This window comes from Sciurus vulgaris, assembly GCF_902686455.1.
Source record: "Sciurus vulgaris genome assembly, chromosome: 2".
Classification (NCBI taxonomy): domain Eukaryota; kingdom Metazoa; phylum Chordata; class Mammalia; order Rodentia; family Sciuridae; genus Sciurus; species Sciurus vulgaris.
Window position 1 is genome coordinate 13,652,999 of NC_136462.1, and position 22,913 is coordinate 13,675,911.

The window sequence follows — 22,913 nt, forward strand, 5'->3', positions numbered from 1 at the left end:
GAAACTGAGGCTTGAGGAGATTAAAACCTGCCAAGTTCACACCCTCAGCAAACCCCGCACCTGGCTCCCTCCACCACATCGTCTCACCTCCTGAGCAAGGCTTGCCGGCTCTGCAGCTGCACCCTCGCTCAGGGACGTCGGGGTGAGAAAAGGTGCTTCAATATCTCACCTGTTATTTTGAATAACAACTCTTTTTCAATCAGATATTTAGGCACAAGGCATGATTATTTTCTTTAAAAGTATTTTATGACCCAAATGTTTCCAAAAAGGTTTGGAATCAGAGTAAAAGGTCAAAAGTTGAGTAACAGTTTGGAGACGTAATGGTGGGATAGGAATGAATAATTACATTTTTAAAAAACTTCAAAGACAGTCGAACATTGAACACCTTTGAGTTTCCTGGCAGCCAAAGCAATAAGGGAAATGATATGAACAATAAGAAGCATCATGTCTCCCTGCCTGCTATTTTGCCTTGAAACTTCAGTGTTCCTGACTCCACTTTTTGCCATTAGTGAGGTTTCATGCCAAGAACTGACACACACGAGTCTTCTGGTACTTTGGGCTCTGAAAGGTTCAGCACATTTCACTGCACACAAATTATATAACAAGCCCAGTATGGGACACTGGCTGGGACCAGAAGGTATCACACTGATTTCCTTCAACACATTGGCTAAGAAATAGGAGGCTATGTCAGAACCATTGAAAAGCCTGTTTTTACCGTCTTTAGTAGTCAAGAAGGCCAATTGTAAATCACTCTCATTTTTATGACACTTTTTTAGGAAGTTAAAAATAATGTCACACCCTACTGCACAAGCGAGCCATAGGAGAGGGGTACGGCGTAGCTGAGGGGATCCTGGGACTCACTCTCAGGCCACTCTCGCACTAGCCCCATGTCTCAGAGGATCTTCCAGAGAAGGGAGGCCACACCGCCCCCACCACACACCGCGGCCTGGGTCCACGCCCAGGATCACGGGGTCTGGGGATGGCCTAGGCATCAGCATTTTTAAAAGCTCCCCAGGTGACTCCAAGGAGCAGCCAAGATTGCAAACCACAGACCGAGCTCCAAATGCCAACGAGCGCAGCTGTGGCGACCACCTCCCCTTCCTAGTGAAACTGCGGCCAGTCGTGGTGGCAACACAAGCCACAGCTGAGCAAGGCCCCTCCCGGTGTCCAGGTGGTCGCCACGACAACCATGGTCACTCCCTCTGACCTCAGAGTTCACCCCACTATGCTGTCTGGGAGAGGCACTTCCTCTCTTGACCTCCCATCACCCTCTCCTGAGGCTCACGGGGGCTTGTATTTATCCCACGACATCCGGAGAGGTAGCGAGACCCTTCCCAGTTTACAGATGGAAAACCTGAGGCTCCAAAACCCATCCCAGGCCTTAGTCCTTCCTATTCTCACATCATTGTCCGGAGTGCCATGTTTGCTTGGCAGACCGAGCTCAGAACGGAAGCAGAAGCCTTCGATTTCCTGAACAGAAAAAGGAACGATTTCCATGGACTTGCTCCATTCCAGTCCCACGGGCCACCTAGCTGCTTCCAGAATGGAGAAACACATGCCTCCTTGGCCAAAAACAGGCTGTGCAAAGTCCCTGTGGTCTGCTGTCTGCTCCAGAAAGCTGCACATCCTGGTCATCACCTCCTTATCCCACAATAGCGTTCCTCACGGTATGTACCACCCGACCACAGCTTTACAGACTTGTGTGTTTGTTTCTCTATTCTCCATTAAAACATCAACTCCCAGGTTTGTTCACCACTGTCTGAAATAAAGCCTGGCCTAGTAGGTGCACTCCATAAATAGCCCCCCACAACATCAGCCCTAAGAGAACCCACCTGAGGCACAGTGAGGTTCACAAGGAACTTACCCGAGGTCACTGCCAGGAAGTGCAGTGGGGCCGAGCCTCCACGCCAGCAGCACACGCACCAGGGTCACAACTCACTAACCCAACTTCAACTGCCTCCATAAGAGATCCAGACACCTGGGCTGCATGAGAGAAGCTTGTTGTCATCCAAGAAGACCTGCAAGAAGACCTCTCTCTCCTAAATGACTCTCACACTGTGCATGAGCAAGCCACCCAAGTCGGCTGCCGAGAGACTGTATCAGCCAGCTCTGGCTAGCTTATGCTGCAGTAACAAACAAGTCCAAAAACTATCAGAGAGTACAATACACACTTATTTCCTTCTCTGTTCTCCACTAAACATCAACTCCCAAAGGGAGAGATGTTTCTCACTTGCTTCACAACTTGGTAATCAAAGGATGGTGTCTCCTGTCTTCCCATTCTACAGTCCAGGGAGAAGGGTCAGTGCTGTCTTGGATGCAGCATCCTTATGGAAAAGGGGAAAGAGCAAGAGAGGCAGGAACACATGTGGCTTCCAAAGCTTCTGCTCACAGTGTAAGTCCTGTCTGCTCACATGCCACTGGCCAAACCATCTGCCAGTCCACGTCCAATGTCACCAGATGGAATGCCTTCTAATGCAAGTCACACCCCACCTACCCAGGAAGAGGTGGGAGTAAGCGAATGCCAATGATAATGCAGGTCACCATGGAAAGTCCAGCCTCAGGGCCTCAGGGCCTCAGGGCCTTGGACCCTGGCTCCCTCCATCCGTAGGGTCAAAGGTTAGCCGACCTTCAAGACCAAGAGCTCCATGGAGGCCTCAAGGAAAACTTGTGACCATGACAGGCCCCATCTGCCACCCACACATGTGACTCTGTGCATCTCTCTGTCCCTAGAGTGTCTGGCACTTCATAGTCCGCCATCCCTGCCGGATCATACTTGAGGAGCCTCAAACATAGCGCCTGGGGTGCCTGACCCATAGTGGGCACTGAGGTCATGCCTGTTTGGCGGGCGAGTGAGTCTACAGAACCGAGACCTGGTTCCCACCGGGGTGGGCCTGTGCCTGCGCGTGACCTTGCCCACCCGTTTTAGATCCACGTCTCCTCCTCCCCATGCCGAGCGCTCCTCGGGGTGAGCCCTGTTCCATTATCTGCACTTGGCAGAGGGCTTCTCACATCACAGGCTCTTGGAGTTCTTGATAAATAAGCGAATGAGTAAATAAACAAGCGAGCAGATGCCTGAGCGGACTTCAAGGAGGGGTAGGAACGGAGAACCCAACCGACCCGACCCGGCGGGCAGGGAGAAGCTGGTGGGAACTCCGGCCTCCAGGAGGAGCTCAAGGTGAACAGGACCATGATTCAACCCTCTGGAGACTGACGGGACTGCTCATCAGTCTGCGAAGGACTCCTTCTGCCAACTTCTCCTGGAAAGGAATCTCAGGGCGCCACCACTTGATGACAGCGCGCGCCCAGAGGGCAAGTCCCAAGATGAGCCTGCGGAGGGGGAGGAGGAACAGACAGCAGCAAGCAAACCCCACCCGGCAAACAGTGGGCGCGAGCCTGCCCCGTCACTTCCAGGGTTGCGACAGCCACTTGCTGCTTCACTGACATCTACCATGAAAACGTAAGAATGGGAAACTGCAGTGTCGAGGCAGATGAGCCAGGCCGGCAGTCACACGGCAGAGCAAGACAGTGGTCACAGCTCCATGGGGCAGCGCTGGTGGCCCGATGAGCAATCCTGACACCCACAGCGCTCAGACGTCAGAGCGCGACCCACCCAGGCAGGATCCTGACTGATGCTCACAGACCCAGAAGCAAGCGACCCTGCTGCACCGTCCACCCCTCCTGACGGTTTTCACCCCAGCTTAGTGGCCGCTGGTGAGAAGGCCAGCATGCCTGAGGCACGAGAGGGACGCCAACCAGCTCTCGGGTCTGCATACTGAGGACCGTCCATTCACATTATTTTGGCAGTGCTGGGGATTGAACCTAGGACCTCCCGCATGCCAGGCAAGAGCCCCACCACGGAACCCCAGCCCCAGTCAAAAAGTCTTTGAAAGGGGAAAATGGTCAAGAAGCAAACCCTCATCTTCGCTGCTGTTTACTGCTTCGACTAGGTACTGCATGCCACTGGGGGTGGCTCTGCAAGTTGGCTCAATCCATGTCTGTCAGACTCTCCGAGCAGAGAGAGTGGGGGAGCCCACCACCCACGACACTGCGGCTGGGTGTACCCGACCAGAGGGGGACTTTCAGGTCCCTGGTTCTACTGCTTGGCTGGGGCCTGGTTCCGAGGTTTGAAGGGAAACGTGGGCTCAGTTGACACAGGTTCTCTAACCCCGCTCCTGCAAGCTGCTCAGATTCTCCTGGAGCGTTGCCCCAAGGAAGCACCCAAAGGATGTGGCGCACCATCATCCAAATCTCCAAGCTGGCTGCTTGGCGGCTGATGGTTTCCTTGAAGAAGACCTCAGGATCTTACACTCCAGGACAGACAGGAGCCAGCCAGGAGACTTCATTTGGAGTAAAAACAGACTTTCGGCTTGTTTTCCGAGGTCCATCGTCTGCTTTAAAAATAGTAATTTAAATGCTTTGAAGTCACTCCCCTGCACTCTTACATATCAAACCAAAGTGGGATGAGGCCATCGAGACTGCCAGACAGGCCCGCAGACCACTACACAGTGGCTCCTGAGGTCAAACCACACGGAGGCGAATCTCTGCTTCAAGGGAGAGGTGCCGTCCAGGAGCCAGGGCAGGGTGGCTGGGTGTGCCAAGGCAGGGACACCTCTCCATCTCCAAGCGACGAGGAGAAGCAACAGTGATCATCCCGGATGAGACACACTCACACTGTGGTGTGCTTAGTGTCCCCGTCATCAAAAACTTGTCCTCAAAATGAGAAAGACTCCTTCTAATCTGAATCAGCTCTGCCGGTGCTTCCGTGTGCCAGACCTGCCTCCTGGCTGCGTTCACCCCGTGTACGCAGGACCTTCTCCAGCCTCCCAGCAGAGGTGGACAAACAGACATCTGTCCGCAGGGGTGGACTTACAGGAGCCGAGGCCAAGGTCACTGCCGTCACAGGCAAACCCCTTGCCCTCACCAAGCCATTCTCTCCTCCCTGAGTCCTGGTGGGTCTCCATCAGCACCGGGGGCTGATCTGGGGCAGGGTGACTCAGGGCTGCAGTGTGTGGTGTCCTGGGACTCAAGAGCCCTGAGTTCCTGACCTGGCCCTGCACTGCCACTGGAAGTGACTCTTGGCACATCTCCAACTGGCATCTCTCAACCCTGGCTGCCCACTACACTCATCTAGGAGTGTGGACACCTCTGCCCAGGTCCCAACCTTAGAGATCCTGATCTAATTGGCTCAGGGTGGGACCTGGGCACTGACATGTTTGTGACGTTCCCTGGGTGATTCTGATGCACAGGGCTGAAAACCTCAGCTGAGGACCTTGATGTTCTCTCTACTATAACATGGAGGGTTGACATAGTGATTGGAGAGTTTAATATTTTTTTAATCACTCACCCTCCCCCCAAAAAATGTAGCAAATACTAAGTTTACAAAAGTCACAAGCTCAGACAGACAATTGCACATCCATGTTCATGGCACCAAAAAGTTAGAGACCACCAAGGTTCATCAAAGGTTGGAAAAGAGAACGTGGTCTCTACGTACAATGGGATGCCATTCAGTCCTGAAAACCCAGGTGATTCTGACGCGTGCTTCAACGTGGGTGGGCTTTGGGGACACCATGCTAAGTGGAAGTCAGGCACAAAAGAACACACACTGCGTGATTCCACATTAGGAGGGGCTGGAGTGGTCAAGTTCATAGAGACAGAAAGTAGAAGTGGTTTCCAGGGGCCGAGGGAGTGGGTGCTGAATGGGTGCAGAACTGCAGTTTGCAAAGATGAAAGTGTTCTAGGGTGGCGGGGACAGCTACAAGAGACCGTGAACGAACTTAATGCCACTGAACTCACACCTAAAAATGGTTAAGAAGGCAAATGTCATATTACATATGTGTTTTAGTCAGCTCTTTCATCACTGTGACCAAAGCCCTGACAAGAACAATTAGAGGAGGAAGTTTATTTGGCTCAGGGTTTCAGAGATCTCAGTCCATAGATGGCCAATTAGACTGCTTTGGGTGAGGCAGAATATCATGGCAGAAGGGTGTGAAGGAGGAAAGCAGCTCAGGATCAGGCATCAGGAAGCAGAGAGAGGGCTCTGCTCACCAGGGACAAAATACATACCCCAAGCCGGGTGTGGTGGCACATGCCTATAATCCCAGCTGCTCAGGAGGTTGAGGCAGGAGGATCACGAGTTCAAACCCAGCCTCAGCAAATGAGCAAGGCCCTAAGCAATTCAGTGAGCTCCTGTCTCTAAATAAAATATAAAAAAAGGCTTAAGATGTGGTTCAGTGGTTGAGTGACTCCGAGTTCAATGCAAAGTACTCCCCCCAAAAAACACACACCCAAAAGCACACCCCCAGGTACCTACCTCCTCCTGTCACACCCTACCTGCCTACAGGTACCAACCAGTTAATCCATATTAGTGGATTAGACACTGATTAGGTCACATCTCTCATAACCTGATCATTTTACTTCTGAACATCTTAGCATTGAATCACATGGGAGTTTTGGGGGGAAACCTCATATTCAAACCATAACAATAAGCTCCTGTGGTTTTAAAAATCACTTTTGAAGTTTAAAGTTTTCTTAGCCGCCGAACCTCTCAGAACCTTGAATTCATCACTGTGATCCAATCTGCCTCCGAGAGAGGCCAAGTCCGTAGTCTCCCCCAAAGTCATTTATCAGGCTTTCGAGCAGGGGAGGAGGGGATGGGAAGACCACCTGTGGAGCAGCGCTCCTTGAAGAGGCTTGGGGAATGCTGCGCCAAGCTCTGAGAGTTGGTCCCAGCTCTCTCAGATTTCTGTCCCTGACATGGGTCACAACACTAGGCAGCCAGCGGGCATGGTCTCACGTCAGGACCCCGCCAGTTATGTCCTGTGATCCCATTTCATTGCTGGAGAAACTGAGTCTCTAGGAGGTCAAGTAACTTGCCCAAGGCCACATAGCTCACTAGCTGAGCTGGGACCCAAACCCAGGTCGGGCAGGTTCATCGCCGTCACAATTCAAAGTGTGGCCTCCTGACAGGCAGCACTGTCAGCACCAGGAGCTTGTTAGAACCCTCAGGCCCAGAACTGGACCTCCTGTGCCTGCACTCTAACAGGACCCGGTGATCATGTGACATGAGTGACGGAGACGCTGCTCAGAGCTCCAGGGGGGCTGCTCGTGGAGATCGGACGCGCTCACGGAGAGCTCAGGGCCGTGGAAGCGGCGGTGCGCTCTGCCCAGTGTGTCTGGTCCGCCAATCAGGCACCGTGGCCCCGCCTCGCCTTTCCTCCTCCTAACGCATGTGGGCCGCCCAGAGCCCACAAGTCATTTAGCTACTTGTCACATTCAGCTACTTGGGAATTTTGCCAGCTAAGGAAAACAGGAGCAAGGATCAAATGATCAAAGGAATTTCAGAGCAATTCTCTCAAGGGCGTGCCCGCTCCGAGGCCCACAGAAGTGTCGCCCAGAAATTAAAGAATGAGAAGATGCAAAGGTGCAGCCAGCCCGTCCGCAGCCAGCACATCTCCCCTAGTAAGCCCCCTGGTAACTGAAACATCCTAGGCAAGGGGACGCCCTGCAGCTTCCTGGGGAGCTGACTGAGGGTGCGAGGCTTCATCTTGGAGGCCCTGAGCGGAGATGTGCCCTGTACTGTGGATTCCCGAGGGTCAGCCCCGCATGGCCAGGGGACTCGCTGCCCGACACCTGCAGTGGCCCTTCCTACAGTCCTTCCCGGAGGCCCAGGTAATAAGCAGCACCGCTTAGCTTCTCTAATCTTGCTTATAAACCACTCTACCTGACCCATTAATTGCCTTTACCAATGCTCCTGCAGGTTTCTGGGGAGCTTCTCTTTCTCTCTGGAAATGGGCTTCTCCAGGCTGAAGTCCTTTCAGCATGGTGACCCCATTTGGGGTCTCCTCCGTGTCTTGTGAGCTGGCGTGTCCCTTGTTGCCAGAGCTCCCGGTCTAGCACGCTGTTCAAGCCCCTGTGGTTCGGGATGGTCAGCCACTTTCGTAGGGAAGCTCATTCAGCAATTGGAAGGCATTTCAGTCACACATCAGGGGACTCCATCCCAGGAAAGGGAAAGAGACAAAGGCCACCAGGCTGTGAAGGAGGCTGGCCTGCGATCACCCTACCTGGATCCCTTTAGGAAGGGAACTCCGCTGCCCCCTTGCAGATTCATGTCAGGGAGAGGCAAGAAAGAACTGCAGGATGAGACTAGGGTGGGCATCCCCATAGCAAGGTCACGGCCCTTCACCCCCAAGCTCTGGGTGATGCTCTGTGTCATAAGCTTTTCCCTATTATTTTGTTTAAATGCCTCCGACGTTGCTTATAGCAGATGCCTGTGCTCAATCCTATGGGGACTAAGCATGCTGGCTAAAAAAAAAATATATATGTAATGAACAGACGTCTGCAAACAGGTGAGGAGCTGAAGGGTCAGAGCACCCCAGCCCACCTCCACTGCACTTCTCCAGGTGAGCATCACACCTACACCCTCCCTGCCTCTCCCAGCTTGCCTGTGAGGTGCTGGAGGTGAGAGTCCCCTTTCCTACTCCTGGAGCCTCAGGCAAGCCAGACAGGAAGCAGTGCATGTGGAACTTTGGAAACGCCTCTCTCACCACTGACCTAGAGACTCCCGCTCTGCTATCTCTGCGGTCACTGTACAGGAATGTCTCACCCTCCCCCATCTGTCCAACAAATACTCACTTGCAACAAAGCACGGCTCAGGTGCTGCACACTTTGTGAAGACATTCGGACATGCCACTACAGGTGACCGTTACAAGCCTATGTGGTCCTTCCAACCTGCAGCCTCACTGGGGACAGGGATTCTCTCTTTACTTCTAGCATCCCCCTCATGTCCCAGCCAAGGATGCCGAAGAGCGTCTGTCCGATGCACACTTCAGAAGGTAGATAGAGGATAAAACCCAGCCATGGTGCTCAGGAGAAGGGTCTTCTTGGACGAGGGTCCACACACAGGGGAAGAAAGGAAGATGCACTTTCCAGGCTCCCATCTTGGAAAACAGCGGGGCCACAGACCTCAGATGTCCCTGTGATCAGAGTTGACATCTCCTACCTCCCACCTTGCAAGTCCACGAGACTGGGCCTGTTCGTCCATTCCCTGACAGCCTGCAGGAGACCATCCCTCTGCCTACATCTCTTCGTGGTAGCTACTAATTGTTCTCTCTTCACTTTCTTTGGCCCTGAAATGCTTATTAAGCATGAAGCTAAGAACACTCATCTATCCCCATCTGAGTCACCCACACTGTCAGCAGGGCTGTCTTCCTAAAAACACACAACTGCTCAGAATCTCCAACTGCCTACCAGGTAGAGCGTGAACCCTCTGGGCATTTAAGGCTCTGGGTCCCAGATGACACTGCAGGCGACTCACCAGCCAAACCCACCTATATGCCCTAAGCTCCAAGCTCACCCGTTCTGCTCCCTCACCCAGGGGACCCTTCACCTTCTTCCTCCAAAGAGCAGACTCTGGAGCCAGACTGCCCAAGTGCAAAGCCCTGCTTGGCCAATTCTGAGCTAGGAGACCTTGGACAGGGTTTTGGGTTGTTTGTGTTTGTTTTTTCATTATTTAGAAAACAATAAAATAATCTTGTAATCAAACCTACATAGATAAGACCTTACAGACAGAATACCATGTGTCATCCTTGTATGAAATGGACAAAACTTATGTTTACCATTTCTAGACCGAAATGACTATTAAAGTAGACAAGTTATTCAACCCCTCTGTGCCTGGCTGGTGGCTTTTGTAAAATGGAGATGGTGACACCCCATCTGACCCCAAGGCACTGTTAAAAGGATCAGGCGGCAATGTGCGCAGAGCCCTGAGAACAGCGCCACCTGTGTCTACCCCGTCATCATCTCCCATGCTACCTTTTACGGGACGCCCTTTGTGACCTGGACACGGAGGACTGAGCTTCCTCCTCCGCAATTAGCAGGAGCACTGAAGCCCTTCGCTCCCCCTTGCCTTACAGGATGGTTTTGTAGACCCCATCCTCTCGACGAGAACAGAAGCTCCCTGTTCCAGTGGCGGGGTCTACTCAAGGTCAGTTTTAATTTCCCCATGGGCCCGACAGGCATCCAGCAGTCCCCTAGTGAACCCGAGGATGGCTTCCTGCTTGTGGAACTGCTCCCAGGGGGCCTCCTTAGCAGGTCATTTTTCTTCGCATATGTGGCTCTTTTAATAAACACATATCTCCGTGCAGAGCCAACCAGCTGGCATGGGATCTGCCCAGCGCTCGTTGCACTTGGCATGTAGAATGGAATCAAAAGTCCGACATTTGCAGCAGTAACCAACAGCAGGGTCATGAGAACTAGCATGTGCGAAGACAGTCCAAATGACCCCCTTCGCCTTCTATTCCAGCCACACATCGCCACTGAGATCTTTGCCTTCCACAAGCCATGCATGATGCTCCCACCAAATCTCACTCAAAAGAGGACCAAGTCCAAAAAGCTGCCACAGAACCAACTTTCTTTATAAGACAAAGCAGGGATGTTCTTCAGAGTGAGCATCTACCCCGCTGTGCAAATGTGGCCATCATCCACACCACATGTGGCATTTAAGCCTCCCAAGCCCATAGGCTTATGTCCGTTCCACAGCCAGGAAACCAAGGTTCAGACAGTCGGCGACTTGCACAAAACCACACAGGTTGTCAGGGTACCAAGACTGGCCTCCCCATTCCAGACCTCCTTCACCAGGTCTCCCATGGCCGATGGAAAGTGCCAGATTTAGTACAAACGCACCCAGGATCCTGGGCCAGCACAGCCTGGTCAGACATGCAGAGGCAACAGCTCTGGTCCTCCAAGGAGTGATAGCAAGCAAACATAAGCTTCAGATAGGAAGAGGCCTGGAAGGAAGGTACCGTACACCCATGGCGCACCCCTCAGGCATGCACACTCTTGTCAAGCACCAGGCCTGGTTCCAGAGCTTGGAATCCATCAGGGAATAAAACAAGCCTTGCCCCTCCCCCTAGGTTAGAAAGGAAACTAGTTCAAGGTTATGGAACTAGTAAAGGTAGAGGCAGGATTGGAAAGTGGCAGGATTGTCTCAAGAGCCCACGATTTTCAATTCCTCCCTACCATGTGGGCTAAGCCACCCAGGCATGGACAGCCTGGAGGGGACAGTGAGGGAGACAGTAGCCATGTTCATGGAGCGTGGCTGCTGGATGGACAGCATGAGGGCTATGGGCAGCCACGCACTGCGTGCTGTAAGCTAAGTGGACGTCTGACCCCGGCCTCAAGACTAGCACCAAGGGTGAAGGGGTCATAGCCTGGCCCTCAAGAAGCTCGCAGCGGAGGGGAAAGACTGGCGATGCCTGCGTTGTTACCACTGCCATCTGCCACGGGCTCTCTCAGAACCAAGCACCCCTGCAACACAGGGCATCTGCCCCAACTGTGGCTCAGCACAGCCAACAAGAACCAGTTTGCCAACTTCATCCTGGGCCGGTGGCATGTACCCACACAACCCAGACACAGCCCTCGACCCTTGTGCTTTAAAAAAAAAATTAAAATCCAAGTAATCTGATTCAGCTATAGCCCGAGCTGCACGCTGACTCCTTGATAAATCCCCAAAGCCTAATTACTCACTATTGCGCCTGGTTCTCGAAGCCGGTGTTTGTTTTCTTTCCCCTTGGACAACCAATGAGCAGGACGCAGCCGTTGCTAGTAAGCATGCCTCCAGGTACAGAGATGATGCTCCGATTTCTAAGGAAGCACTTTTAATGCACAGTGCTGTCTGCTTAGATGTCCCTCCATGGCTACTACTACCCTTTGAGGCCGAGCTCAGAGGTCCTCGCCCTTGCCAGGAGCCACCTCTCTCCTCCCCAGCACCTGCCTTAGGGGACCCTCCTCCATGGTACACACACAGGCAGCTGTGCCTCTGAGCTCAGGCCTGCCTCTCCCCCTTCCCACCCCCATTCTATTTCCTGTTCCCTGACAGTAGGGACTGGGTCCCTTTCAGCTCAGAGCCTAGGGCACTGCAGGGCAGGTGCCCATTTAGGAAAAGCAGGCTGCATTTGACTTCTTGGGCAATTACTATGAGAAGCAGGGAGCTGTAGGAGCAGAAGCCAACTGGTCCTGGGTCCCCTCAGCAAGGCGTAGCTCCCAGGTAGGGTGCACCTTCCCCTCTCCGCCACACAGTGACCTTCTGTGCCTCTCTCCCAAAGGGGACATCCACTACTTTCTTAGGAAAAACAGCAAATTATGCCAGCACAGCATTTTTCTTCCTTCTCAGTGAAACACCATGCTCTACAGCCCTTCAGTAATGGACAACGTTAAATCCAAAACCCTCAGCAAGCATCTGACTCTTCGAGAGTCTCTTCCAGAGTCGAGGCTGGATCCCTTCCACCCAGGGTGGCACATGGCAATGCTTAATGAGTTCCATTTTTAACTCAGGGAGAAACGTTCCTCAGAGTTCAAGAGCAAGTGGAGTGGGTGCGCTCTGGATAGCAGGAGGCCGCATGCCGTCAGGAGTGGAGAATCTGCAAGTCAGGGGGTAGCAGATGGCCCAGCAAGGAGGAGAGATGCTAGCAGATGGCCACGATAGTCTGGATAAGGGGGGGAACTTTTGATTGCAAACAAATTGATATGAGGAACGGACCAAGGAGTAGCCACACCAATGTTGGCTGGGCAACAGGCATTCCTTGCTCCTCAGGGGGGACACCCAGGGACAGGCCAGAGTTCGCCACAGAAGTTCTCATCTCTAAGTCATCTTTTTTCTCCTTCTTTGTTAATAATTGTGGATCATGATATGGACACAATTCAGAATACCCAGATATTTCAAGCCTGGCTCCACAGGAGAATTCCAGTTGGTGAAATTATTCTGTAGGACACAGTAACATGGATACAAGTCTATCAAAACCCACAATAGGGAGAGTGAATGCTAATGTCAACTGTGATTTTACTTAATAACAATGTATCAGTATTAGCCCATCCACTGTAACAAATGCACCAGCCTAAGGCTGATGGAGCCGGGGGGATAGAAGGGCTCTCTATTTTCTGCTTAGTTTTTTCCATAAACCTAAAACTATTCTAGAAAATAAATTCTATTAAACCCACACACACTTACTTGGATTTTTGTGTTGGCTGGGTAATCTTGGACTAGTAACTTAACCTCTCTGGGTCTCCTTTTCCTTATCTGCAGAATGAGGACAATAGCACCTACCTAAAGGGTCATCGTGAGGAGTTAATGGATGGAGAACACTTAGAACAGTACCCGGCATGGGTGTCCTGGGTCGGCCCTGCAGCGGTACTGACGGCGATCACCACGCGCTCTCAGCTCAGCCAGGTACTTCCATACATCATGTGGGTTGGGGCTCGTAGCAGCTGGGGTGGCAGGAGGGAGGGCTGCTACCCTCACTTTACAAAAGAGAAAACCTGGCGCTTAGACAGATTATGTAACTTCAAGGTCACGAGGCCGGCGAGGGTTGAGCGGAGCCTCCACCCACATGTCTGCCTTCACACGCCTCATCAACACCTCCAGGAGAGGCCGACAGAAGCCTCCTCTGACACTGGTGATCTCTGGGCATGCCAGAGCAACCTCGTTCTGCTGAGAGGCGGGGAGAGAGGGAGGGAGAAAGCCCCAAACGCCCGCAGGTGGGCTCTGGGCGCGGTGGAGACCGGATCCCACACCCTCGACTGCCCAGGCCATGGGATCACGGGGCCGCTCCAGCCCCGAGACAGAAAAGACGACAGGCTGCTGTCTTCCTCAGCCTCCGTCTGTGGCCAGATGGGTGGCTCTGTCAGGCTACTGCTGTCCCAAAGTGGCTGGTGACACTTTCTCCGAGGAGCCACCTGGCTCTTGGGAGGCTGCCTGGCCCAATCAAGCCCCTTCCCAGCCTGGAGCTCCTGCCCCGGCTGTCTGGGAACTGCAACCTCCCTGCCTCCAGCGTTAAGCTCAATTCTTGCTTTTCCAACTCGAGATCTGCCTTTACGTAACAACTTGGAAACATGAGATGCGTGATTGTCTCCCAAGCGGGCGAGCCGGCTGCGGCAACGCTTCTGACACCGCACCACCCACGGCACACCCCGCCCGCAGACCCCATGGACTTTGTGCACCTCTGGGTCCTGCCTCCTCCTCCTCCTGATCGCTCCTGCTTTTGGTGCCTCTGCCTCCCATTCAGGGCGTCTGTGGAGACCCCTGGCCGAGGGGACCTGCCCCATGGCCTCCTCTCCCCCTAGTCAGCCTCAGTACCACGCTCTGCACTCAGGGCCCCATACCTCTGACTCTGAGAAACAAACAGAAAATGAAAGAGAAGGGAGGGAGAGGGAGTCAGAAATGAGGGGAGGGAAGCCAGGCATGGTGGTGCCCACCTGTAATCCCAGCGGCTCTGGAGGCTGAGGCAGGAGGATTGTCAGTTCGAAGCCAGCCTCAACATCTCAGGGTCTTAGAGACCCTGTCTCTAAATAAACATTTAAAAGGCTGGGGATGTGGGTCAGTGGTTAAATACCCCTGGGTTCAATTCCTGGTACCCCCCCCCCAAAAAAAAAAAGCCCAAATTAATCCCTGTCAAGGAACAAAAATGGGCTTTCTATGTAGAAGCAAGTTTTACAAGGTACGGCACCCTTTAGCACCCTAGACTCTCCAAAGATTAAGAAAGCATCAAACCGAGAGACGTTTGTTTCCAGAAAAGAATTAAATGTTTGATGAGATGTTTACTTGTTAACTTGTCCTCAAAATTCAGTTGACAAATAGTTTTTTGGCACCTATTATCCACTGGCTTTGATCAGCGCTGGCAGAAACAGATGAGAAAATTATGAGAACAGAAAGAGCTAAGCTCTGAGCGTGTGTTACATGCCAAACACTGTTCAATTCATGCAATTCGAACAACCCTAGGAGGCAGATGTAGTAATCAGCGCTGTATCCCATTTTACAGATGGGAAAACTGAAGTGTATACCGTGTTTTTAAAAAGCAAGCAAGGCTGGCACCCTCCATATCCTAGCTGGAAGAGGCAAATACTCTAGCAATGGACGGCACTGGCACCTGCAAGCAGCTGAAACAAGATGCCAGGGCAGCCAGGGACTGAGGAGGCTACTTTGCATCTGGTAACCATGGAAAGCCTTTGGGATGTGGAGAGACGAGCAAGAACCTCCCACGGGAGAGCTAGATGGAAAGAGCAGGACCCCCAGAAGCTCCCAAAGCAGCCCTGGGGAGGTGCCATCCCTGCTTCTGATTTCAGGGTTGGCGCTGGGCTAAGGCATCTGCATTTGTCTCTTGCCACATGGGTCACGGTTGAGATGTACCAAGTTCCAGCCTCGGCATCTTCAAACACTCCGGGACACTGCCACCAGGTCTGTGTGTCTTGGTAATCATCGCAGCACAGAAGCTCACTGGTGCCTTCTATGGACTGAATGTCTGTGCTCCCCCAAATTCTTACACAAGCCCTAATGCCCATGTGATAGTTTCTGGAGGTGATTGGAGCTAAATGAGATCATGAGAGTAGGGGTCCCACAGTGGGATTAGTGCCCTTAGAAGAGAGACCAGAGAGCTTGTGTGTTCTCTCTCTCTCTCTCTCTCTCTCTCTCTCTCTCTCTCTCTCTCTCTCTCTCTCTCTCTCTCTCTCTCTACCATGTGGGCACTCAGCAAGGAGGAGGCCAACTGCCAGCCAGGGAAAGAGCCCTTGCCAGACACCAGGTCCATCAGCACCTTCATCTTGACTTCCCGCTCTCTGGAACTGTGAGAAACATGTATCTGTTCAAGCCACCCAGGCTGTGGCATTTTGTGATAGCAGTTCAAGCGCAGATGGTTCCCCAGGGACTTAGAGTCACTGCCGCTTATCCCTGTTTCATGCTCTTTGCTCACAGGGACTCGCTTCCCTTTTCCAGAGCTTGCCTAAGGCCTAGGGGCCGGGTCATCCCTTCGGACCTCTGGGGAAGACGTAATTATGAATTTTCCAGAGACATCACTGGTCAAACATGAAGCAATTATTTTTTTAGCTGCCCTATATCCTCTCCCAGCCCCAAAAGAAAGAAACTAGTTCAGGAAAATCACTGTTAGACCGAGTCTCAGCTTTCACTCAAAATTTGACTGCACACCTACCAAGTGTCCAGCTGTGGGCTGACCAGTAAGTACCTCCTGGCCTTTGGTGTGCAGGTGAATCAGGTGGGGACCTTGTCATGATGCAGATTTGAATCTAGTGAGGGGGCGTTGGAGATTCCGGGTCCTAGCAGGTTCCCAGGAGATGTCTCCACGCCGGGCAGCAGGGCTCACGGGGGTGAGCACCACCTACCTTCAAGGTGGAATCACCTAGGGGGCTCTTTTTAAAAAAAATATATTTTTTATTTGCCTCACACATGCTCGGCAAGCCCCGAGGGAGTTCTCTGAAAGATTCCTGGGCCTACCCCAAACCAATGAGGTCAGACACCTAGGGCGGCGCCGGGCCTTTCAAAATATCCCCACAGAGCCCGGGGGTGAACTGCACGTGGGCAGGAGCACTGTGCCCTTGAGGCTGGCGGACAACAGTTACCTGAGAAGATGACACAAGTCCTGATGAACGGGGCTGACCGGGGCACCTAAGATGGAACGCAAACCAGGACCCCAACCACGTGGGGGACGTTCAAGCCAGGAGAAGAGCCCCTTCCCCCACAGAGTCTTTCGGGAGGACCAGAGACACTCCTTTTTATGCTTTGAGGAAGCAAAAGTTACTCCTCTCAACAGAACCAGAGGCGCCTCTAGGAGGCTGGTCCCTGCCCAAAGGCCCTTACTAAGTTTGCTGAGCACCACTCGAAGGTGGGGTTTGGACAGAGGGACGCTCCGAATTCCCCTCCTCTCCTCTGCCCTAAAGAACTCCTCTGGGAGAGGAGCTTTGGGAACGCCAGGGGCCCTCGGGCTGGTGGGGACAGTGCGAGGCCGAAGCCTCCAGAGGACACAGGAGCTTGTGACACCCTGTGGGGAAACTCCCTCGGCTGTGCAGATGCCATTGTCCACCACAGCTCTGGACTGGGCACCTTCATCACCGCAGTGGCCCCAAGATGGGAGACTCCGCTGCACAGTAACAGAGACCTAATTGTGGGAGGTGGCTTCGCTCTCTCACTCCATGGGCAGAGCCGGGGACCCAGGTCTAAGCCAGTCCCCCAGCCCAAGCAACGAGGGTGGTCACGTGCCCACACCAACCAAATGCAAGCCCCCCCGCTCAGGGCTCCTGCAGGGCAGCCTGGCCTCAGGTATGCTTCCCCTGCATTTCAAGTCTGAGGGGATGTAAAGTTGGAGCTCTGCTAACCACCTTCCCCACTGAAAGAGCCAAGTTCAGAAATGGAGAGAAACTGAGTCATGGACCCCTCCTAACCTTTGATCCCATACTTCTTACTAAGCAGTAATTTCCCTTGGGGCTAAATCCAGTTTGGGGAAGTTCCTGTCCCTGCAATGGAGGCCAACCTTGTCTACACCCACAACTCCACAGATCTCCATCAGGTCAGCCCCCCCACACACACCTCTCAGCACCAGAAGTGCCTCCTAGGCTGCTGAGAGGGGACCCCTGTGGTCCTTGGTCATGGCCCAGTGTCTCCATGGAGATCCTGTCTGCTCTACTTGGTCATAAGCCACTCCATGGCAGGGGCTGCAGCTTGTTTCTGCTTATACTCCCCAGCCCATGCTGAATGTGGGCTGGACACACCTCAGAGCAGGAGCTTGCTACAGATGTGTAGGGGCTGCAGAAGCCAGAAGGGAGGGTCCGCCCCCACCTGGGAGGAGCCGGGGTGCTGGAGCAGGGAGTGGGCAGGGCAGGGCATCTGGAGCCAGATAGTCAGGGATGCTCCTGCTGATGGAGGGATCTTGAGACAACTCTAGCTTCTGAGTTTTGTGCTCCTGTCTTTGCAAAAACATGGTAAGGACTGAAGTACACAGTACATCGAAATGTACTTTCATTCCATCATTCGACCAATGTTTACCGAGTCCCTTCTATGTCCCAGCCTCTATTCTGGAAACAGCCAACATGAAACATAATACAGATGTTAATCATTGCTAATGATACTGCCCATTTCTCTCTCCACAATGGGGACACGGTCAGGCTTTCCTATAGGCTAGGGTAGACTGCTTTATAAGTCCGTAGAGTATTTTTTGATTAGACAGTGTGCTGAAGACACCAGGGCCACACTGGGGCACAGGAGATCTCCAGCATTAGAAATTGGGTCCAGCCCAAGCCAACATGCTCATATGATATGCATGTGGGAGAAGTTCCTGGAGGAGAGCACAGCTAGCCCAAGACGAGGGTGCCAGTGAACTAGAACCCACGCAAAAACTCCCTAGCCTCATTCTTGCTCCAGAGTGATGATATGTTCCCCATGTGGATAATGCCAATTATAGTCATTCAGGTCCCTGGAGGGACAGGATGGGCCCCAACACTGGCTGTTCCTGGCCTTACACCTGTTCACCATTCCAAGTCAACGCCCGTAACACAAGTCAGGGAAGCCCAGATGTCCACCTCCCTGGACAGGAAAGCAGATGTGCTGGGCAAGGTTAGTCCCCAGGATGGACAGGTCACTTGGGAACGAGTGTCCAGGTTCAGAGGGAGTCCGGCACTGCTCTGCAAGCACTCATCTCCCCACACACCCCAAATCCTCCCCAGAGGCCTCTGAAGGAAGTCGATGGTGTAGACAATAGCACAGTGTCTTGGAGGGATGGCCTCAGCCTTCACAAACCCATGGAACCAACAAAACATCTCCATCACACAGGCCTGGGTTCCAAAGCCACCAGCGCCACTCAGGAGATTTGTGACTTTGAACAACTGGGTCTCCTTCCTAGACCTTTGGTAACCTGTAAAATGGGGAGATGGCCTCACAGAGGGCAACCACAAGACATATGAGGACATTCCATGTCCTTTTAATCCATGCAGAGACTTAACAGATTCTTCTAATGACCCCAGAGCAGGCAAATGTTCTGCCCATTCCACAGGTAAGAAAATGGAGATCCAAAAGGATCATGATTTCTCTGACAACTTGGTGAAAGGGCCACTGGTGACAAAATTCCCCAGTTTCCTCAAGGTTTTCAAAGACATCACTCCACCAGATCCTCCTCACAAAGACCCCAGGAGCTGGCACCAGAGTTAACACCCAGAACTGCCCCCTAGGAGACCTGGGTAGTGTCCAGGTGCCTGGCTGCCTGCTACCGAGAATCTTCTTCCCTCCCGTAAGCGAAGCCTGCCTGTGGCAGGAGAACAGACAAGATGTCATCACTGGGTTCCTACCTCCACTGACTCACCAGAGAATTCTGAAGAGAAACATCAAAACCACTTCCGGGGAAAGCAGAATCCATCTCTTGGAGAGGAGTGGTACCCTGGGGACATGGATCTCAGAAAAAGGGCCCTAGACCCCCAGAATGTCCTTCCTCCCCAACCCTGGTGGGTCATCCCTAAGCACCATCCACCAGAGGACCTAAATCTGCCCCTAGACCTCCATCAAGTACACACAGTGGCCAAAGGGGAAGAAAACAAAGACACCCAGGCCAACCAAGGGTATCCAGAGGGGTGGGGATACTTAGCCTTCAGGAGCACCACGAGAACAAAAAAATCACAGTTTAAAACTCTTTCAAACGTGACCTTCTGAGTTGTTGGATAAAGAGATCACTTGCTCTGCTTAGCGGCATGACAGATGACTGCAGGTCACCTTCCAACATGGTGCAGGTACCCTTTCTTAGTCGGGTTCAGAGAGCCATCTTTTCCCAGCTCTGGCTGGAACTGTCCACACAGACACCACATCCCCAGCAGGGCCAAAAGCCTGTGGGGTGCGGGGCGCGGTGGGGTGAGGCAGCAAGTAGAACCTCCTTCTTACCAGGCTCTGTGCAGTTCTTCAGCATCTGAGTCCCATTCACAGGGGCCATCAGCTTTCGGTTCCGCCATGCGTCAGGTAGAGCGCGTTTGCTAGCAGAAGCCGTTTTGTATCCTGGATTGGAGAACAAGTCAGAGATATCATTAGGTCTCTAACCATACAGGTCATACCCAGCCACATCAGCAACAGCCCTGTTTGGCTACTTAGAGCCAACTGCAGGGAGTGAGCTAATGACTGGAAGTACATCACCTGCTTTCACACAGGACTCTGCTTCCTGGGTCTAATTCACTGTTTCTAGTCCCAGATGGACCAGCTAGTGATCTGACCTTGGCTAAGAGTGAGCTGATCTCAGCCCCTCACTGGTGCAACAAAGAGTTTAGTTAGGTGACCATTAACTTCTCTTTCAGTAAACAGAGTCAGGGAGCCCCAGCCCTGGACAAATGGATGCTAAGTTAGCAAGTCAGGGCAGACAGTTGATGGGGAATGGCCCAGGGCTATTCACACTTGAACATGTGCACAACTCACCTGGGGGATTTTGGTTAAAAGCAAATTCTGATCCAGAATGGGGTGGAACTTGGGATTCTACACTAATAAGCTCCCAAGTGCTCCAAAGATGCTGATGGTCCAAAGGCCACATTGAGCCCCTGGGAGAAGGCACAGATGCCCCGTGACCAAACGCATTTAAACTCCTGACCTAGCAAATAAAATGGTTCTCATTTTAAGACCTTTAAAGTATTCATTTACCTCTCCTGATGTGCACTGTTTCAGCTGGGTAATAATACCTCTTCTAGAATGCTGACAGCTAAGAGCATCTAGGCATTTTTTATTATTATTTCTGGTGTGTAATTAAGGGGGGAAAACCTGACTTGCCCAATTTGCAAAGTACCAGGTATTAAGATGTTCAAAATAAACTCTCTGGGTCTCTTTTGAAAGAGCCACTTTTTAATACTCTATCCCTAATCAGGTTTTGTATGGTGGTTTTTTTTTTTTTTTTTAACTTTAATCAAGATTCACTTGATTTCTACATGCTGCTATAAACCTCTCTAAATGAAAGGTCTCTAGACTAACAGTCTTACTTCTCAAGAAAGTACCAACCACAGGGAGGTGGTGCAAGTCTGCAATCCTAGCAACTCAGGAGGCTGAGGCAGGAGGATCACAAGTTCAAAGCCAGACCTAGCAACTTTACTAGGCCCTAAGCCACTTAGAGAGACCTCATCTCAAAAGAAAAAAAATCAAAAGGGCTGGGGATATGGTTCAGTGGTTAAGCCCCCCTGGGTTCAATACCTGGTACAAAACAAACAACAACGAAACACCATCTGCTGTACCTCCACGTCTCAGTTGCTAAACCACCTGCATGTCAATTGTTTTACACTGAGAAAAATTAGAAGGTTCGTAGTATCTAACTGGCAACAGGAGCATCAGGGCATCAGAATGTGCTCTGAGGGTTCCACATGGGCAAACCCCAAGACATATATTTTGCCAAGTTTCTTCCTTCCCTCTCCATTTAAAATTTGCAGGGACTCCCAATTCCCTGTCCCTTCTTGGAGGAGTGTGGATCTTGGTTCCACATACCAGCCCTCTCCTTCCGTACGAGAGTAGAGGGAAAGGGATGCTGAAACTGGCAGCAATCTCCCGCGGGGACAGACTGCCCCAATCCTTGTAGGGTTTGGGGAAGACGCATCAGCAAACCCAGGGCACCGCTTTGGATTAAGGCAGGGGCGAAGGGAGAGCTGAGACCCGGTGGCAGTTTCCAGCTCAGAGGCTGGTTTTCCGAGGGACACAGCTCTCGTCGCCCTGCAAAACAGGAAAGCGGACCGTTCAGTCTCACTCAACCTAGAGCAAGAGAATTCATCCCTGGGCGCCGCCGCTGCGCTGCCCCTTCTCCCTGCGCTCCAGGGGCAGAAGCAGGCTTCGGTCTTAGTAACACACACTTACAGCCGCGCTTGAGCCCCCAGGGGCCGCGCGCCGCTGGGCAGAACAAGCGCCACAGGCTCAGAGCGTCCTCCTGGGTGCGCACTACTTGCCCGGCAGGGAGGGGGCTGGAGAAACCCCTGGGACCAACCTGACAAGAAGGAGCCGGAGCTGTCTCGAGGCTTCCCAGCTCAAGCCCCCGACTCCCCCGGCCGAGGGAGCCGGTACCCGCACTTACCCAAGCTGCCCAAAAGGCCAGACGCACAGCACACCAGGGCCAACACCGCGCACACGAAACCAACTTGCTGCGGCAGCATCTCTTGCCTCCTCCGAACTTTGCGCGTCCGGAGGGTCCCACGCAGTGCCATCTCCGAGAGCCTGGGCGCTGTCCCTGGGAGAGGATGGGGAGCTTCAGGGATCAGAGTGCTGTCTGTGGACGAACAGCGCTGGGGCTGGAGCGGGCGATGCGCAGCTCAGATGCGAGCAACTCCGGGCCGAAGCTTCATGGCCCGTGAGCGGAGTTGGCCTGGAGCGAGGTCTCCCGAAGGAAGAGAAGAGATGGGGGCGCACGGCACCTTCGGAGCTCACAGTCCCGCGCGTGGCGTGCACTCTCCGCGCACCATGACTCCGTGGTGAGGAGGCGACGCCGGCACGGTGGCGCTGGCGGCCCTAGCTTGCAGGCTTGGCGCAGTCTGGGTGCTGGAGCCGCTACCTGACCGCTCAGCTTCAGCGCGCTCGCCGGGCCGAGCCCGCCGGGAGCACTCAGTGCGCCCACGCGCTCCACGCCGCCGCGCCCACTAGCATCCTCCTCCTCCAAGTTTAGCCGCGGCCGCCCCGACTGCCCGCCCGCGATGCTTCCCTACTTCCCAGCGAGCTGAGCCCCTGGGCGGCCAAGCGTGCGCAGCTGGTAGGCAGGCTGGACGCGCGGGACCTGCGACCCTCTGGGCAAGAGGCCTCCAAGTCGGCTCTCCCGGGGGCGAGCTCTGCCCGGGAACTTTCTCTCGGGTTCCTCAGCTGCCGGTGCTTGCGTCTGCGAGGCAGTGGCGCCTCCCGCTAGCTGCTCTCGCCTCCCTACTCCTCCCCTCCCGCCCGCCTCTCCCCCTCCCTCCCCAGCACGTGTACTCCTCCCCTACGGCTCACTCGCCGGTGCGCTCCTCCCTTCCCCCCGGGAGGCCCCACTACTGACCAATGTAATCCCCTTCTTTCTCCCTCGTTCTCTCCCTCCTTCCCTGTGGAGCCTAAATGAGTCCTTTATCTTATGAAGCTGCTGCAGAGAGGAACAGGTTATGTACGGTACTGTCAGGGA

General features: G+C 53.2%; 1 protein-coding gene across 1 annotated transcript in view; it reads right to left on the reverse strand.

The window, feature by feature from the left end:
- The window catches only part of SLC24A4 (solute carrier family 24 member 4), a 137,568-nt gene extending 114,975 nt beyond the window's left edge, over positions 1-22,593 (reverse strand). The window contains exons 1-2 of the mRNA XM_079127629.1: positions 21,846-22,593; positions 19,700-19,810 (exon numbers count right to left, since the gene is read on the reverse strand). Of these exons, the coding sequence (XP_078983755.1) occupies positions 19,700-19,810; positions 21,846-21,975 (241 nt within the window). The 5' untranslated portion in view covers positions 21,976-22,593. The remainder of the gene's footprint in view (positions 1-19,699; positions 19,811-21,845) is intronic.
- Between the last annotated feature and the right edge of the window lie 320 nt (positions 22,594-22,913).